The sequence below is a fragment of the Vulpes vulpes genome, chromosome 15 (genome assembly GCF_048418805.1).
Source record: "Vulpes vulpes isolate BD-2025 chromosome 15, VulVul3, whole genome shotgun sequence".
Taxonomy (NCBI): Eukaryota; Metazoa; Chordata; class Mammalia; order Carnivora; family Canidae; genus Vulpes; species Vulpes vulpes.
This window is the reverse complement of record NC_132794.1, coordinates 25,234,481-25,254,480: the sequence shown is the minus strand read 5'-3', so window position 1 is coordinate 25,254,480 and position 20,000 is coordinate 25,234,481. Positions and strand designations below refer to the sequence as shown.

The 20,000-nt window shown below is 37.2% G+C and overlaps 1 protein-coding gene and 1 long non-coding RNA gene across 15 annotated transcripts in view; one reads left to right on the top strand and one right to left on the bottom strand.

Annotated features, from left to right (window-relative positions):
- Positions 1 to 20,000, top strand: part of LOC112917666 (uncharacterized) — a 162,379-nt gene that overhangs the window by 106,938 nt on the left and 35,441 nt on the right. For all 7 annotated transcript variants that reach the window (XR_011997693.1, XR_011997691.1, XR_011997692.1 and 4 more), the window contains one exon: positions 6,701 to 6,822. This is a non-coding gene — a long non-coding RNA (uncharacterized lncRNA). The remainder of the gene's footprint in view (positions 1 to 6,700; positions 6,823 to 20,000) is intronic.
- C15H21orf91 (chromosome 15 C21orf91 homolog) overlaps positions 1 to 20,000 on the bottom strand; it is a 55,975-nt gene that overhangs the window by 15,367 nt on the left and 20,608 nt on the right. For 2 of the 8 annotated variants that reach the window (XM_072740917.1, XM_072740918.1), the window contains exons 3-6: positions 18,397 to 18,933; positions 17,126 to 17,188; positions 16,602 to 16,693; positions 11,238 to 15,982 (exon numbers count right to left, since the gene is read on the bottom strand). In XM_072740917.1, coding sequence (XP_072597018.1) covers positions 16,650 to 16,693; positions 17,126 to 17,188; positions 18,397 to 18,933 — 644 coding nt within the window. In that variant the 3' untranslated portion in view covers positions 11,238 to 15,982; positions 16,602 to 16,649. Of the gene's footprint in view, positions 1 to 11,237; positions 15,983 to 16,601; positions 16,694 to 17,125; positions 17,189 to 18,396; positions 18,934 to 20,000 lie in introns of those variants that run through there. The other 6 variants (XM_072740915.1, XM_072740916.1, XM_072740914.1 and 3 more) reach the window with 3 other exon arrangements.

Here is a 20,000-nt window from a genome sequence, read left to right as displayed (position 1 = left end):
CAAGCTATCCTTCAGTTTGATAGTTGATCAGTGAACTGGATGTGGAACTGAAGGAAAACTGCAATGTTAGGAAGTTAGATAAGCAAGATTATCTCTAAAATAAACCTCTACTTATTAAAATTACTACTGCAGCTGAAGTTAATGGCTATCAAAATTTGGAAAGTGTATTCATAGATCCAATTCATTCCCTCAACATTAATTTAATGAGCATTTACTACCAGTCTCTGTGCAAGCGTTGAGGATACAAAGACAAGGAGATACTGTCCTTGCCCTTAGGGCATTTTTAGTCTCTGGCTGAAACTGATCCTAAATAAATGCTTTCCAGAATAGAGCCATAAGCAAAGTGTTAAGGGAGCACAGAAATTTGGGAAATCTTTTCAGAAGATTAAATGCTTAAAAGTGGGTCTCAAAAGGTAAAAATAAATTTCTGGAGAGAGAGAGAGAGAGAGAGAATATGGGCAGGACATTCCAGAAACAGCCAGAAAGCATATATAGAGGCAGAAAGAAGGGGTTGTATAGGATATTCTTGGGGACTTAGCTGGAGAGAACATTGAAAAATGTAGTGAGAAATAAAGTTAGTAAAAGTAATTGGGTTCAAACATGCAGAATATCGAATACCCTCCTGATGGGTTTAAACCCCACCCTAAAGCAACATATCATCCACACATTTTTAAATATGAACGTGGCTTGGATAGATGTCTTTGAAAGCTGACATGGGAGATAGCCTGGACTATGGCTAAGGATGGGGAGAGTCTGGGCATTGGGGGAGTATGTTGGTCAGCTCAGGCTCTATAACAAAATCACAAACTGGGAGGTTTAAACAACAAATATTTATTTCTCACATTTCTGGAGGCCAAGAAGTCCAAGATCAAGATATTGGGTGATTTGGATCCCCACGAGAGCTCTTTTTCTGGCTTGTGGATATCTGCTTTTTCACTATGTCTTCATAAGGCTAAGGGGGCAGATGGAGGAAGGGGGTTTATATGTTGCAAGAGAGAACATTCTGTTCTCTCTTCTTTTTAGGAGGACACTAATCCCATTGTGGGCCCCCTCCCTCATGACCTCACCTAAACCCAATTACCTCCCAAATACCCCAGCTCCTAACCCTATCTCATTGAGAGCTAAGGTTTTAACACATGAATTTCTGAAGGCACACAATGAGGGCATAACTGAGAGAATTAGAAGGCTACTTAATAACCAAGGCTTTAGATTTAGAATTAAGGTTGAGATAGTCATGGTGGCAAAAGATAGCTCCTAAACAATGTTCGTAGGTAGATCTTAGATAATCAAGTAAATATGTGAGGAGAGATAGAACTATGGGTTAGGGATGCCTGAGTAGCTGGGATGCCTGGGTGGCTCAGGGGTTGAGTGTCCGCCTTTGGCTCAGGTTGTGATCCCAGGGTCCTGGGATTGCAGGGAGCCTGCTTCTCCTTCTGCTGGTGTCTCTGCCTCTTTCTCTGTGTCTCTCATGAATAAATAAAATATTAAAAAAAAATAACTAAGGTTAGAGTTAAGGATTAAAACTGCCTGTGTAATGATTAAATTCACAGGTCTAAGAGTGAAACTGCTGAGTTCACTCCTCTAATTGTGTGATGTGGCACTTGGTTCTTAAATTCCCTGTACCTCAGTTTTCTGATCTGTAGAGTGGGGATAATAATTATACCTACCTCTTATAGAAGTTTTGAAAGTTAAATGTCATAATGTATATAAAGCATGAAGAACAATGCTTGCTGTTTAGGAAGACTACGTGCCAGATAGTATTTTATTACCTACAATAACAAATAATAGTATTCACTACATTTTTGAATTGACTCTTTCAGATCGGTAACATTTGAAACTCTAAGGATCAGGATCTGTGATGAGAGCCATTATATGATTTTTTTCCCTTTGTAAAAACCTTATCATTCATTTTTTGTTTTAAGTGCTATGTTATCAGGAAATAGCCTTAATACATAAAATTCTTTATTTTCTAGCTTTCAGTGAATAAAACTTAAGAATAGTCAAAAATTTGTATTAAACGTTTTCCAATTCGATTTTTTTCCTCAGTTTTACATTTATATCATTAAAAAAGTCAATTTGCATTTTCTGATGGAAAATAGCAGCCACATGCCTCTTCCCACCCCACCTTCACCCTCACTCCTCAGCATCACTTTGATCACTTGATTAAGGTGGAGTCTTAAAGTTATTCTTTTCTACTTCTATGATTTGTAAGTCATAATTATTTAGGGGGAGGTGTTTTGAGATTATACAACTCTTCCATCTCTCATGACAATTTATTCACTTTTTAAAATCAGTACAGACGCATATTTCCCATTTTATTCAGTTGATTCACTAATTGTTTTGATACCTAAATGGTCTCTGATTTAGTCAATAGGGGTCCCTCTAATGTGGCTTCTGTGTTCTTTTGACACGTCCACATCATTTTTTGAGCACTTTTCTAACTTTTTGGAACAAAAAGACTTATGTTCTTTTCCTACCCTAGCCCTACAGTCAATCATTTCCCCAAAGGGCCTGATTTAGTAGAGAATGATTTGTAGAAATTAAGGTTTGGTTCTAGGTGATACTTGATGCTTTTATCTAGGGTCAGTCTAACAGACTCTTCCAGGGGACGAGCACATATAAATGCATTTACATGTGTTTGCACCTATATTCCTCTATATATACCTTGAAAATTATGAGTTTTCTCTATTATCTTCAATTCCAGTCAAGCCCACAGAGTTCATTCTAGTATTCTCCCTTTCCAATTTGTAACTCTTCAGGAGTGAGAAACCAGACTCTCATTATCCTTAATATATTTATTTGCTCAATCCTAATATATTTATTTGATGTAACCAACTCTCCATCTATGTCCTACAGATACCCTCATCAGCCCACTGAGGGAGGCTCTGACACCCCACAGCCAGGCTTTTATCTTTCCTGATGCCCGATTGGCACCTTCCTTATCTCTCTGGTGGTCCATCCCCTAGCGTCAGCTGTCCCCAACCCCGAGCTCTAACACCCTGCACCAGCAAGCCCCCCTCTCACCCTCTGGACACCTGCTTATTTGTCTCACCTAGTAGTTCTTACACCAAATTGTTCTAGAAGGAAAGGGGAAGAGGCAACACAAACTACTTGAATTTTCTTAGGGCATTTTGCTCATACTATTTCTAGCATCTCCAGTAATGTAATGTCAACTAAGTTGACTGATCAGAACAATTCAGCATCCCCTAGACATGTGGCCAAGCTGCAGGCTGCATTCAGACACCAGTTCTTGCTTTGCAGTAGTCTCTATTTCTCTTCCTGTCTATTAGCACAACAGGAAACCAAGCAGTGGGTAATTGGATAGGGCCTCCTTTTACTTTTTTTTTCCCTTTTACTTTTAATGAGCATTAAGTTAGTGGTAATGACTAAGAAGAGGTTATTTACCTAACAGTTTCAGATCTTCTAGTTTCCTTGTATCTAAGTTTCCATTTCAAATTCACTTGGGTATGGGATTGGAATTTGGCTTAATGAGCGTTGCTGGTCCAACTACCTTAGTCTTCTCATTGGTTCTAGGATGTGGTTCAGAAACATGTCATTTCTTCAAGAGAGATTAATATAATATATATAGAATATGGGGCATTTGGATTTTAGACATGCTGTTGTCATTTTCTTTCTGTTGACAGAGGAGTTTCCACCCACATTGTGCACAGTCCATTGAACATACTATTACAATAATATATGACTTTAGCACTTCTGTTTTGAAGAACCAGTTAGGAGCAATGTGGTATATGTCTTCCTTTTTTTCTAGGTAATAGCAATGAGCATTTATAAGCTTTCATTTTTTCTCGGAATGAATTTTGCTGAAACTGGCTTTTTGATGTAGGGAAGGGACTTGCTATCTTCAGGTTCTGATAACAACTGTTCCTGTAGCCTATCCTGATTGGCTTCCAGTATGAGGACATCTAGGATACTCTCTGGATTCACTCACAGTTGTCCTGGCTCAGACAAAACCTTGCTTTACTTAGCAGAGAAAACTTGCCCTATTTTTTTTTCTTTCTTTTCCCTGTGTTTTCCACTCTTGTTTTTTTTTTCTGTGGCCCATCAGAGTATGCAGAAATATCCTACAGAAATATCCTTGGCAGGAGATCTTGTGTGATAGAAATAAAAACTAGGAACCTAGGTACAGGTGGTATATCACAGGAGCTCTGGAAATGGAATTAGGAGATTTGAGATTTGGTCCTTGCCTCTGTGGCTAATGAGCTCTGTAAAATGCTTAAAAGTTTTTTAAGCCATTTAGGCTACTTCAGGAGGTGAGACTAGATCAGCAGTTTCTTACAGCGCTTTGTAGATACCCTAGGCTGTAGTCACTCAAAGCTGACCTACACTTTGGTGCAGGTGACAGTTTGGGGGATCTGGGAGGACAGTCACTGAGAAGGTGTGAAGGGAGCTTTGCTCTGAAAATCTCCAGGGTCTTTCATGTAGAACAGTAGTAGCATCTCTACATTCATATATGTTCTTAAAGTATCTTTTTATTTTGAAGGGTTCTCCTACAAGAAAACAAAATCAAATCAAATCAAAGCTATGACACTCTTGAAGGCCCCTTTAGCACCACTTGTTTAGTCATTGCCTATGATGTTTATGTATCTCACAGGCTGGGGCACTTTGTTCTCTGAGATGAGACGAGTCTGTGTCAGTCTGGGATAGAAATTCCCTCCGTACTTTGATAAGAAGCAGGGTAGCCCAGCAGGATGTGAACTTCTATTTGCTGTGCTTTGTTCACACAGGTATGAAGATGAAAAGAGATGGAAATAGCAAAGGAAATGTGGCTTTCCATGTCTGTAGCTCAACTCCCCCTGCATTTTCTTTTCTGTTAAGGGAAGCTCCCCCTATCTCCCTAAAGAGCAGCAGCACACAAGGCCCCCACATTGTTTTCTGGTGCTTTTCTGAGAAGCAGTGTAACAGCAACTTAGCTGCATTTTCTAGTTTCAGAGCTATCGGATCAGGACAAAAAAGGAACAAACTCCCCACTGCGAGGTAGCCAGAAATTTATTTACCCAGTTAATTGTGGGGAGCACTAGGGCTCTTCTATGACCCAGGACCATGTAAAGTTGTTTCAAGAATGTTTGCTTTGGGATAATGGTGTTTGAGATTTGGTGGTATCTTTCTGATACAAAATAATTCTAGAGAATTATTTGTGTGGTAGGGGTAGGAGAGACCAAAGATAAGAGACATACAAACCAAACATTCAATATTCCAAAACCTTTAGCAATTTGTCTAAAATTATTAGGTATTGAATCTACTGGGGGCTATAATATAACTTTAACTTTAAAAGAAAAAAAAAGATTTTATTTATTTGAGAGAGAGAGAGCACAAGCAGGGGGAATGGCAGAGGGAGAGGGAGGAGCATGCTCCCCACTGAGCAGGGAGCCAGACATGGAGCTGGATCCCAGGATCCTGGTATCATGACCCGAGCTGAAGGCAGACACTTAACTGAGAGCCACTCAGGCATCCCAATCTTTTACTTTTTTTTAAAAAATTATTTATTTATTTATGATAGTCACACAGAGAGAGAGAGAGAGACAGAGACAGAGACACAGGCAGAGGGAGAAGCAGGCTCCATGCACCGGGAGCCCAACGTGGGATTCGATCCCGGGTCTCCAGGACTGCACCCTGGGCCAAAGGCAGGCACTAAACCGCTGCGCCACCCAGGGATCCCCCAATCTTTTACTTTTTGTATAACATTCAGGTTTCAAATAATTTAAGACCAACACCAGATTAAGAGAAAACATATTGGTAGATAACTGCCTTTGTTACTCAAAAGATTATGTAAGAAATAATGAAAGTTATTCCTCTAAGCCCTCTTAGAATGTGGAAACATTCAGAATAGTAGAAGAGCCTGTTGTGTGCATTTCCTTCTCTGGAGATCATAACCTAAACTGACAGTTTTAGGGGTAGTGCTGCTTAGCAGCACCCATCAATGAGTTAATATCAAACCCGTGGTATTCAGACATATCAAATGCATGGAATATTAAAATAAAAAATAGTGACCAACTATGATGGTTGAATTTATGTGTCAACTGGATTAGGTCGTGGTGCTTAGTTCTTTGGCCAACACCAGTCTAGATGTTGCTGTGAAAGTATTGTTTTGATGTGATTAATATTTAAATCAATAGACTTGGAATAAGGCAGATTACACTCCACAGTTTGGTGGGCCTCATCCAATCAGTTGAAGGCCTTGAGAGAAAAGATTGAGATTCGCTGGAAGGGAGGGGTTCTGCCTCCAGATTACTTTTGGCTTCAAGACTACAACATTAATTTTTTCTGGAATTTCCAGCCTGCCCTGCAAATTTTGGACTTGCCAGCACCCACAACTGTGTGAGCCAATTCCCTAAAATCAATCTCCTTTTCTGTGTGTGCACTTGGGGGCATACACACACACACACACACGTATACAAATATTTACACATATATATTAAACATACTGGTTTTTATTTTTCTGGAGAACTCAATCACGGACATAAGATTGTGGTTTTTAATTTATAACAAATAAGGACTCAAAATTAAATAAATAAAAATAAAAACCTACCCTCTACTGTCACTGTCACTTTATGAAAGAAATATTCCACTCCCATAATAGGAAAGATGTAATTTCAGAATAAATGGCAGTTATACTGACAGAATAAATGATGCTCTACAACAGATTTTCACAGTGCTTCATATCTTCATTTTCCATGCACAGGTGGAAATGTCCGAGCCAGTTATCAGGAGCTGAACTGCAGATGACCCAAGTTCTGATTGTGTGGCAAAATCATCCCACTGTTACTCCTAAGAGAAATATTTTTCCCTGATATAAGAATGTGGGTGAGTAATAAGATGTCAAGACTTACAGTCTTTTTTTTTTTTTTTTTCCTACAGACAGTACATAGAGAATTGTATGGCTGTTTATGAGCCGGGTTGATTCTGTTGTCTTTTCTTTCTCATCACAGATAATCATAGAAATATCTTGCTGTAAAAGCACCTCACAGTTTCTTCTGAAATGAAACCATACTTCCTTTCTATTCTTTTCAGCTCAGTTCTGCTGTTCATGCCGGGGCTGGGGAGATTTTCCATCACAGGCTTCTTAAAATTTATGATCTTTCTAGGGTATGAGCTTTCAGTTCCCCTAACGAGCACCAAGTTCAATGCCACTCTTCACAGATGAGAACACAGAGGCTACGGGAGATGGAACAGTGCCCAGCAGTGACAGAGGAGGGTTAGAACCCGAGTTCTCCACTGTCAGTGTAGCAATGGCCTTCCTCTTTATAACTTCCTCTTCTCCATCATCACTCCCCATTCTGTTGCGTCTTTCCCCTAGAAGAGTCCTCCTCCTTCTACATTTATTTGCCTTTGCTTTAAGTTGCAGATCTGAAACCGTGTGTGGCTTTGGCTTGGCTTTCCTTCACATTCTGTATACTGACTCGCCTCTAATAAACTGCCTTTTATGCAAGATACACACGCTTCCCACTTGCCTGTGTTGAAGCTTGATAACCAAGTGACCTACATTGTCTTAGTCTCTCATGAAAATAATTGCTTGAAAATTATTGCTTGAGTTAAAGCTACAAAATTCATTTTTTCCATTATGTTATTTGTAGTAGCTTTTCAAATTTCCCGTTTTTCCCATGTTTGAAATTTTATCTATTGGGTAAGGCTCAGAATTTTCTGAGCCACAGATTTATCTGTTTCAGATTCTATTTCCAGTAGTGCTTTCAGTTTCGTTTACTCCAATTACAGAAATAGTCCTACTCTGTATTTCCAGCAACAAAATCTGAATGCAAATTGAGAAATTCTGTCAGTGGCAAGTCATGGACCCCTCTTCTAAATAGCCTGGCAACCCTGTCTATTGTAGCCAGGACCTCTCTCACTCCTCAGAAAGCAGTTATTTAGCACATCTCCACTTTTGAGCCTCTGACCCTGTCATCTTTTCCTTTTCTCCAAGAAAAGAGAGTCAGCCAGGTGGAGGCTTTCTCAACTTACTCTCCAGTGAATCTTCCTCAGACACATTCATCTGCAGTTTTGCCTTCTCTCCAGTGCCAAAGTCTGAGATGGTCCTAAACTTCTTGAAAGACAAAACATTCTAGATGTGCTATCGTGTTCTATCTCTTCAGTGCTTTCACACCCAAGCCCTACTATCCTACCTCTTTACCCACACTTCAATTCACTGTGACCTACTTTTGCTCCCACTGGTCCATTACAACGGTTTTCATTGAATTTTTGGTTGCTAAATCCAATGGACACTTTTCAATCTTTATTAACCATGAGACCATGAGGTGGAATCCTTTTCAGTTGACCAAGAAAGTCTTGTTGGCTTTTGTATCCCTTGGCCCAAAGCCTATAGGACTTATTAGAGTTCCTGGCACATAACGAAGTCTCAATTTGATGAAAAGAATTTAAATGGAAAATAGGCAGAAGCCAAATAGTGAAGGCTTTTAACACTGAACTCTGGGGATTAATTTTGACTTTTCAATGGTAATCTAGAAAAGTATGAGGAGGAAAGTAATAGTATTATTACATCTTTTGGGAAATAAACTGAGGTGGTGGATGGTTTAGAGCAGGGGCTTGCAAAGAGCTACGTAGACCAGCAGCAGCAGCAGCATCACCTGGGAATGTTAGATAAAAATTCATAGGTACCAGTCCTGACCTATTGATGCAGAAACTGTGGAGGTGCAGCCAAGTGATGTATGTGTCCCATGAAATTCAGAAGAAACAGAGACAGGACAAGTGTTATCAAAAGCCTGAAATACTCATGGAGGTGTTGTGAAGAATGGGGTATGTGGAGAAATGTATTCAGTCACTGGATGAAGGCCTTAGGCATTTTGGGGATAACTACTGATTTACTTTTAGAGGGCATGCAATCCTAGTCTTGCTTCTGAAGTCTCATTCACACATTCATTCAACAGATGATTACTGGGCTGAAGGTCATTTAGTATTACCAGGGAGAACACAGGGAAAGCCCTGAGCTAAAGTTATTATCTTCACTGTTTCTATTAGATCCCCTCTTCCAAGATCCTGGTAGGAACAAACCGCGAGCACTTTCAGTAATTAGTGGAGCACAGTGAGAAGTTCTCCGATGTCACCCCAAGTATGAACAATGAACACATTTAACAGGAAAATGTACACCCACATTACCAAAAGATTTACTTCTTCAGATTTTCCCATCATGTTCAGCTGACCAGCAGGCTGACCATGTGGTCCTGAGGGTTCTCAGCAGTACACTTTTAAAAACCAATTTTGTTAAGATCTCAGAGCAAGAGAGCATTGGACATGGACCCAATGGATGAAGTGAGGAGTAACTGAGTTCTCAGTTACAAGCTGAGGAAAGCAACAAGTTGACTTAGGCTGAAAAGGAATTTATTTCAGTGGGCAGAAGTCACCTCAGGAGGTTTGGAAACCAGCAGGAACAAAACCTGTAAGATTCATGGGCAGATTTACAGAGCAATGGCTACTCAACACCAGGTGCCAGGAGCTTCCCTCTTGCCTCCACTGGATACTGGATACTGGATGTTTCTCCTCTTGATGGGCATTGCTGCTCTAACATGGGTCCTCCCCTAACCAGATTCTCTGCTTTGCCAGTCAGGGTGGGGGTCTCAGATGCACGAGAGATTGGGATTAAGTTTTTGCTTCTAGAGGTAAAGGTGGTTTGTGCCATTTGAACACTGGAATGGAATTCAGATGCAGAGCACTGAGAAAGAGAGAGGGAGAAAGAGAGAGGGAGGGAGAGGAGGGAGGCAGAGAGAGAGAGAGAGAGAGGGAGGGAGGGAGATGTAGAGAGAGAGAAGGGGGGGGGCAGGGAATCCACTAATATAAACTTGCAGGTCATGTGCAATTTAAGATCGTAGTGATCTTACATCAGATCCCAAAAGTCAAACCTTTCAGGAATAACTCAGAATACCAATATATAAGTCATCTCCCTCCTTTCCATCTGACACATGCACACCTACTTGCTAGGCTCTAAGATGCCTGCAAAGAATTCTGGGCTCTACAATGATATTTAAAAATGAGGGAGAATAAATCATTTTATAAGTAGTTTGAAAATTCCCATGAAGTCTTGAAAACTGGGCAGGAACAAAGGTGATAAAGGAGCAGTAGGCTTGCATTTTACCAACTATTTGCTCTAGCTTGGAGAATTCGGGCTTAGAAATATTAAGTAACGAATTTCCCCTAACATCATAAAGTAGTTAAAGCTAAACAGAAGAACGATTTCTTTTGTGGTATGGTGCTCTTTCCAGTACTTTCTCCCAACCAGACTCTCTTGATTTTCATTGCCTCCTCTGGAAAACAAAGTGGTCTGACTTAGACTATTAGGCATCCAAGACCTTCAAGGATGATTACTGTTCTCTTAGCAACCCATTAAATATTTTAGTTCTCAAACATCCCTTGTTTTATATTCTGCCTCTGATCTTTTGTACAAATGTCCCTGCTTCCTAGTTTTAAGTTATCACAAAAGCATATATGTTACTTAAAAAAAAAATCATTTTTGGGGAAAAATAGTAATTTATAAATGGATTCATAATGCTAACAAGTGATCTTGAATACTTTAATTTCTATTTTTAATTTTCTTTTCAGAGCCAATTTAAACATAGTCACAACAGCTTTATTCTCATTAGCCCCAAACTGGAAACAACTCAAATGTCCATCACAGGTGAATGGATAAACAAATTATAATACATTCATACAATAACAGAAAACTAGTCAGGAAAAAAAAAGAGGGCACAAACTAGTGATCTTTGTGTTACTATGGAAGAATTTCAAAGAACCCAGTTGAGTAAAAAAAAAGCCAGAGGCACGTGAATACAGTGCATCCAGTATGATAACATTTATGTCAAGTCCTAAAGCAGCCAAATGCAAATTATGGTGATAGAAATCAGAACAGTGGAAGGGAAACAGAGAGTGAAGACACTGGAAAGGGCCACAAGGCTGATAGTTCTACAGTTCTGTACATTTGTTAAAACTCAAACACCACACTTAAAATCTGTGTATTTATTGTATGTAAAGTACACTCCAATTTAAAAAGTTGGAGACATCTAGTAAGCCACAGGAATCTTATTTCCTGCTTCTGGGCTCTTGGGACAGAGGCGATACTAACTATTCAAGAGAGATTTTCACCAAAACATTAAGATAAATTATTAGATAATAGTGGCTAAGTATAGGCTCCCTAAGCCTGCAAAACAAGACTCTTCTTATAGGTCAACCATTTAAGGGGGAGAGGGGGAAGTATATTTAAAAATATCCACTGAAGCTAACAGATAACAAAATATTTATTTTATTGTTGTAAAATTAAAAATAGACAAGCATATGTAGTTACAGTTCCAAGGCAGAACAATACAAATATATAAATTATTGCAGTTTTAAAAGAAAAAATAGCCAAGTAATGTCTAAAACTCTTAAAACCAACTTGTTTTTCACCACTGCAGTTTCATTTTCTTTTCCCAAAGATGCTAGCACAATTTTGTAAAATAAATTTCTAACAGCAAAATGACTATAATTTCAATGACCATAGCATAGGCTACTCAGATTTAAAATAAGGTTAACACACACATACAACCTGTAAAAGTAGGGATGAAAGCATTTAACACAAGTCACTACTGAACACTCTTTAAATTGCCTCTTTGGGAGGCAGCAGAATGAAAATGGACATTCTACATGTTTGGGAAAAAACCCACATTTACTAAAATTCCTTTTAGGGGTGTGCAGTTGAGGGAAATTCAACTAACCCTTTTTTTGGGGAGCAGGGGCACAATATTCATCTTCATGATTTTTTTGTTTTACTTTGGTAAGCTTAAAATTGTATACTAATTCAATATCACTAAGATGCATTAGTCATCTGGACCCTTTTTAAAAACTAAAAAGGAATGTGTTACAAACTATGTGCTAAGAACAATCATAACGCTAGAGACTTGCTATGATTGATTCATAGCAAGGTGACTAAGCTGCTTACGGGGTTAGACTGAATTCTAACAAGCGCAGTTAGGAAGGGAAGAAGTGAATGCAAGCGCTGACATGTAGGACAAGACCTCGTTATCCCACAGTAGAGCCCTCCTCCAAGATCCCTTTTGCTTGTGCTATAGTCCTATTACCTTATTATTCTCATAAATACATTTCCCACCCTTCCACCACAAAACTTAATGTGGCAAGAGTAGCCAGTTGAAGGTTTTATCTTACTGATTTTCACCACAAATTTCCTCAAATAATTATTTCCACTAACCCAAAGTTAAAAATGCAATTAAACACTGAAATGAAATCAATCACCCTTGCTTTACAGCTGCATCTCAACAGAAGATCTTTAAAAAATTTTGTAAACTTTTTATTAAGTACTTAAAAATACTCAGCTTTCTTGCATTAGCCTAAGCAATACCTGTCAGTATATCAGAAAAAAAAACCAAAAAAACAAAAAACCCCCACAAAACCACTATAAGAACTTTTACACTGTACCATTTGAAAATTTTCATGTCACAACCTAATTTTATGGTCACCAACTAAACCTTCTTCTAAGCTACACAAATAATTTATTCTTTAAAAGTTCTTCAGTTTAGAGCATATATATTTTGAGTTGTATTTTACAATATTTAATAACACAAGCAGATTTCTTCTAGAACAAAATAAAATCCAAACTGGTAAACATTAACACACAAATAGATCCTTAAAAATTAATTAAAAAAAAAAAAAACAGCAAAAATTGACAAGCCTCAACAGTGTAAACACCAAGGTAAAAAATATATTCACAGAAAAAGCACTTTAAAAGCCATTTTCAGTGGTAAAGAATGTGATCAGATGAAAAACCCAAGAAATCTCAAGATGCCTGTTGAGATGCCAACAAAATAGAATATATTTTGACCAGATTTTTAAAATCACTTTGCAACATGAACATATTATTTTAAAAATAATTCTCAAGTGTATATAAAAATGGGCACTTTGTGGTGAAATGAGCATTAAAATTTGAAGAACTAAGAACATTTCTTTGCTCCAACATTAAGAAACTACGCAATAGAACAAAACCCTATTCTGTATTCTGCATCACCTAGTACTGGTGTCCTAAGTGTGTGCCTTTAAAAAAAAAGAGACAGAGGCTAATTCAGATATTAAATGCTACGATCAAAGGATGATAATCTGAAATTAAAATAGATTTTTAGCTTAATTAAAAGTCTGAACAAATTTGAAGACTTTAATCTTCAAAGTGAACAATCTTGTGTGATCAAAATCGCTTTTGACTTCAAATTGATTTTTTAAAACCCAATTCGTCTAACTATGAAATCTAACAAGAAAAAATATTTATCTTATTTCACTCCCCTTAATCATATAAGTTCTGAAAAGGTTAGTAAGAGCTGACTGGCAGTCTTCTCCCTTTTCCTGTTTTTGAAACTGATATAGATGAGATTTTCTTCTAACCTTCCTCAAAAAGTACTAACTATACAGAATAGCCAAGTATAGTAACCGGTATTTGTAGTATTTCATGTTCTCTCAAGATAGAACTTAATTCTGTCCCTTATTTTAGCATTTACAATAACTGCACATTCAATCAAGAAAAGTAACATAGGAGTCAAAGTTTACCAAATAGCTGGATAAACTGCTGTGCAGAATCCTTCAAGAAAATTATTTTACTGCAATTTTCACCCAAATAAAGTACTAATGTGAGTACCAGCACCACAGGTATTTTTTTTTTTTTTTAACAGCACCTTTCCTTGAAGAGCTTAGGTAGAAGTATCTAAATGGAATAAATCAGAATCCCCAATTCCTTAGTACATGCACAATCCCATCCAATTGTTCCAAACTCATTAGTAAAGCTACATATTTGCCAGAAACAAAGCAAACACTTTTCTTTGGATTAACACTGTTGCACTTAGGACTGCACCATATGGCTCATACTCTAGAAATATGCTACTACTGATACCAAATGCAACCTATCCCAAACTTTTATGACTGTCTCTAAGTGATCTAAATAGAAGCACACTGGCTAGTAACATTCTTGATGATTTGTGCCAAAAAGAGTAAAGTCAAATTAAAAAATGTGACCTAACAAGTAAGCATTTCCTAAGATATTTACTGGCATCATCAGGAAATGTCTTTATTCAACCTGTAAATTTATAAAGATTTTGATATTGCACACATTCAGTTTAAAGCTTATCAAAACTAAGGCAATGTATCCCCACTCCCTGGATTTTAAATTCATTTTGGATGACTCAAAAAATCGAGAGAAATTGAAAACATTTTTCAAAAGCTCCCAAAACAGTTATATCATACTTAAAAGAAAATCAATTGAGATATCAATTAATACTCTCAGGCAAATTTAACACATCTTAGCATTACAAAAAGTTACTTTCTATTACATTGAGGCATTTCTTTGCTTAGTCAAATACTGTTTGTGTTCAAGACTAAAATCTGACCTAAGCCAGGGCAGGCTGCCAGATTTAAGATAGAAGTCATTCATATCTTTATGCATGAAGCTGCCAAGTTAATGGGCTTTTCTGTAGATTCTTTCAAGCAAAGGATCTTACCTCATACATACATTCTAAGCACCAACTAAAAACAGAATTTGGGGCCCATTTTAATTCTGCATTGGTTATAGCTTTTACTATATATTACATTGTTAAAAAACTTATCTGTTTGAGATGGACCTACTAATTCAGAATTCTTTGGAAACATCACAGGCAACTCTCAGGAGTATCCTTTTAAAACGGACTTATGTTTTTGAATTAGAGTTTTATTTCTCTGCATCAAGCAGTCTTCTCTCTTCCTGTAAATTCTAAAATTTGAAAAATAACTCACAATGCTTTCTTTGGGCACTAATTTCAGTGATACTTGTAAGAGAATTTGGACAGTTTAAGGATTCTCAAACCTGTATCTAAAGTGGCACAAGAAGGATTTCAAACTTTTCCAAAGACAGGACAACAATTTTGCAGCACATTAAATTCGACAGATACTACATTTGACTTGGAAGTGAGGCCTGACTTATTCTGTCCAAATCCTAACACACTGAAGTCATTAGAATGAAAATAATGATGAAGTAGAAGAGGCTTTTACTTCCACGGAGACAAGGTGACATATGAAAACTAGATTAGCATTTTCTTTCTGAACTAACTCAGAAGTGCTTTTGTTAGAAAAAAATAATGTTTTTTCCCTTGGATACTTGCTTTAAAAAGTTATTAATTCCTCTTTCATAAGAGTTATTAGAAGTCAAAACAACTAGATAGATTTCTACTCCAAAATACATTTATCTTTGGAAAACAAGATAATAGTTTTTAAAAAGAGCGCATTAAGAGAATAAAATGCAGTGATCTGAAATATGGATGAACATATTCACACAGGAAAAGTGTAAATATACAGAGGCATTCAAATACACATTTATAAAGAGAATGGAAAGGTACCTAAAAATAGCATTTTTATATATAAAATTTTCATATTAAAATATTGCTCATAATAAATAACAGGTGTATTATGAATTCCATTTCCCTCTTAAACTTATCTTTAGTAGTTCACACTAATCTAAGGAGTTTGTTAATTTTCTATTGTTTTGACAGGTGAATTACATTAAAATATGTTTAATAAAATCACACTGTAACAGTAGTCCCACGTGTTAAGTTAAGGAGGGCCATTTAGTGATTATGGGAAGAATGATTCCCAAAATGAACCAAAATGATTAATCCTAGAAGACTAAAGTATAACGATTTGCTTTATTTGACAAAGATGTTAAATACTGCCTTCAGTTCTGCAAATTTAATGACCATAAAAAAATGGATCATAACTTTCTTCAAAGTTGGCATGCCTGACAGACCAATAAATGGTAGGGGCATGAGGACAAAGGAAGTAAGTGTAAGTTTAGTTTAGTTGTTTATGGGCAGGTGTGACTTCATTCCTGTTCGCCCTACTTGCAGACATGGTAATTTGGAATAGTTCTTGAGAAGCTGTTCGATGGCAATGTGGCGGACATGGAGCTCTGAAGCCAAAGAATCTTTTTCTTGTACTTGGTGTGTTAACTCTTCAAAAACTTCTGTAAAGATTTAAAAGGTAGTCGAATACATAAATAGGTTCAAGCAGTATCTACTATGATTTATGGATAGAAGTGCCATTAATACCCAGGTCTGGAAACCCCTCTATGAGGCTATGGAATCACACTACTTTCATTTCTGAATTCTTCCTATGCTTGTATGAGTCTCAGGCAAGTAACTTAAACTACATTTTAATTTCCTCTTATGTATAACCTTGATATTGATAGTAAGCACCTCACAGGGCTACTGTTAGTAAATGAGATCATACCTGTAAAGAACTTTCCACAGAATAAGCACTCAATAAATAGAAGTTGCTATTACAATTATTATTGTTACTATTATTCTGAAAGGATGTGTAACCAAGACCACCACTGGCTGTGCAGTTAAGACAGGGGTTATGTAATCCTCAATCTACTATTAACTGAATGCATGATTTCTAGAAGCAACTTAATGTCTCTGAACTGGTTTCCTCACCTAAATGGGAATCAAAAATTAAAAAAGGAAACAATTGGGGAATTTGAACATTAACTAGTGTTAGCATCCTATTTGATAATATTACAAGAATACCAGCTATTTTTTTCTTTTGTTTTGTTTTCTTAGGTATAATGAGGTTGTGATTACCTTTAAAAAAGGTTCTCTTTTAGAGAAAATCTTGGAAGTATTTGTGGACTAAACAGTATGTTGTCTGGGAATCTGCTTCAGAATCATCTGTGCTGGGGGTGGGGCGAAAGGAATGGATGCAAACAGAGACAAGAGACAGTTAGCTATGTTTTGATAATAGTTAAAACTGGTGAAGATGGGCCGGAGGGTTCGCTATAGTGTTCTCACTACTTTTGTGTTTGAAATAGTGATTTTCAAAAACTGCAGAAAACCGGGCAAATACAACCTTGAGGTACTGTTAGGGAGCACACATACAGTGCCTGGCCCAATACAATGTTAGGAAGGGGCAGAGTTTCAGCTCAGAGATAGAGGTCTCCATTTTTACTGAAAAAAAGAAAAACTTATTTCCTCTTTATTTCAAAGAGGTTGTTTTCCGATTCTTTTTGCTCTGGAAACTCCACTAGGTTCTAATCCCGTTTCCTGTCACAGGGGATTTTCTGTATCAACATTTTCATATGCACAAAACATTGACACCAATTCTTTACCCTGTATTTCCTGTCGGAGCTTTGCTTTCAGTTGCTTTACCTCACCAAGAGTCATGGAGTTCACTGAAACACGAAAATATGTTAATTATTACAACAATAACATGGGAAAATAAACCGTCCACATCACTAATACAATAATCTACTTTTAAAAGAACAATTGCACTTATATGCCAATATAGAATTCACCAGTACTCTAGCTAAGAGTCCTTCATTAGCACCTGCAGTGTGCTCAAATCCTGACCATACCCACAGTGAGAAACATTTTACATCACTCCCAGTACACCTCCAACAGAATCAAAAGTTATGCCAGAGAATACTTGGTATTACATCCATTGGATTCTGTTATTTCCTTTTGTTTCAGTTTTTAAAATGTGCTGGAAGTCACTACTCATCAATTTGATTATACTTAAGCACTGCATAGTTCGTGATGGCACAGGTGGAAAAACACAAAAGTACTGTGGCAATAGTTTGAAAAACTGATTTGTCTACCTCGTTATGTAACCTTAGGTAATTCACATGTAGAATCAAAAGCTGTATAAAAGTATACCTGGTCTCTAAGCTCTAAAATCACTTAAAGTCAATTAAAATTATCTCAGCTTCTGTGAGTTTTTGCAGAAATAAATGCAAACTGAAAGGCTCACTTTTCCCAACTTTAAAATAAGTGCACGCCTTTGTCCTTTCGTGAAATGTCAGATTTTTGCTTTTGAAATGCCACCCCCAGTCAATTTGTGTTGTAGGGATGAGCAATGGGACAGTGTTTGTTTAGCCAATGCTGGACGATGGACTTCTGAACTCTATGAACTCTGAACTTCCTTCTGTTTGTCAATTCCATTTAGTTTAATAAACTTAAAATAGCAAGATATGATGGGACTGTAGAATCTGAATGCTTTACGACATAATACGGAGTATTTCAGAGAATTGATGGGAGAATTTAAAACCCATTTTTTTTTTTCCCCAGGAGGGTAGGTGGGAGGGGAGACGGCAGAGGAAGAGAGAGAATTTTGGGGGGAATGGGGAGAGAATCTTAGGTGGGCTCCACACCCAGCATGGGCTCCATCTCACAATCCTGAGATCATGACCTGAGCCAAAATCAAGAGTCAGATGCTTAACCAGCTGAGCCACCCAGCTGCCCCAAGACACTCCATTTTTGTTATGATGAACCTTAAATATGCTGTAAAATTCTACAGCAAAATTCTTAACATATCACATATATAAAAATGTTAAAAAGCCAACAAAACTGCACTCTTTACTTTTCTCCCTATTTTACTTACATTCTTCTCTGCTGTAATGTGGATGCTGGGCCTGGACATTAGCCTCTGGATTAGAGATCAGCTCTTCCTTTTTCTGTGCCTGGTTGTGACTATGAGGCCACAATACACTATTGTGGCATAAAGCGGCACCTGAATCTTGCAGCACAGCAAGCCCAAAGTCTGTATTTCCCCTCTGCTCCAATATTCTTTGTGAACATTTTGAGAGGCCGCCTGTACTTCCATCTATCCACTTTGCAGAATACTTTGGTACTTGAGAGTCAAACTGTGGGAGTAATTTTTTATCTGGCTTATGCCTGAAATTTAACAAGTGATGCTGGGGATTTTTAGAACATTCAGAATCTGAATCCAGATCCTTATTTTGTGCATACTGTACAATCCAGTTTATCTTCTTACTCAAAATGGTTTTAACTTCTTCGTAAGTACTTTTTGAAAGTTTAGCTCGAGGACAATCCTGGTTTGCAATCAAATGGTATTTTTCAAAGCAGTCTTTATGGCCCCTTAATGATTTGGTGTGCAAGAGATTAGATTTTGGTACTCCTGTGGGGAAAAAAAAAGAAACAGAACACTTACCATTTTATTTTGTAAAGGTTGCAATAAAAGTATACAAAAATCTTGTAAAAACAAAGATGTCAGTCTGTGATGGTTTATAAATTAGAGGATAAATGCTAAAGAATATTGGGGTTATTAATAATATAAAATATGGTGTAATAATTTCTGCTTCAATTGAACTATATATTCAGTAAAACTAAATTCTTATGAAAAATAAAGGCCCTTCCAAGAAGGTTGGTCCAGAGGCATGTTATTGCATATGATATAAAAAAAGTACTGCCAAACTAGCAATTTATATTTCCAAAATGTTGGCCTTTACAGCATAGTACTTTCTTCACTAATCCTCCTCATACTTGCAAAACTTTCTATTATAAGGCTCAGTAAGAGAAATACTTGAAAATTTTCCAACAAAGTTAATCATGTTCTTAAATTATTAGTTATGTTTCACTGCGAAAAGATAAACCAGAACCAGAAAAATACACATTAATAAAAGCATCAGAAAAATCAATGAACTGGTTAGATTTATTTTTTTTAAGAAAATGAAAGCATCTAAAATGTTTTTACATTTCTGTTTTAGCTTAGTAAAAGTTTATCAAGATAATTTTATCTTCTAGAAGAAACACACTACACACAATTATTTTTCAGACAGCAGTAAATTCAATCTGCTAAGATACAATAACCAGTAGAATTATTTACCTTAGAGACAATAACCAGTATAATTCTTTACCTTAGAGATGTTCATTATATACCATAAGTAGTGGAAATATTTTTTTTTTTTTTTAAAGATTTTATTTATTTATTCATAGAGACACACAGAAAGAGAGAGGCAGAGACACAGGCAGAGGGAGAAGCAGACTCCACGCAGAGAGCCTGATGTGGGACTTGATGCAGGGTCTCCAGGATCACCCCGGACCAACGGCGGCGCTAAACCGCTGTGCCACCGGGGCTGCCAGTAGTGGAAATATTCTTATCACACTTTTTTATCTTAAGATTTATTTAACTTATTTATTTGAGAGTGTGTGAGAGAGAAAGCACAAGAGTGTGGAGAGGGGCAA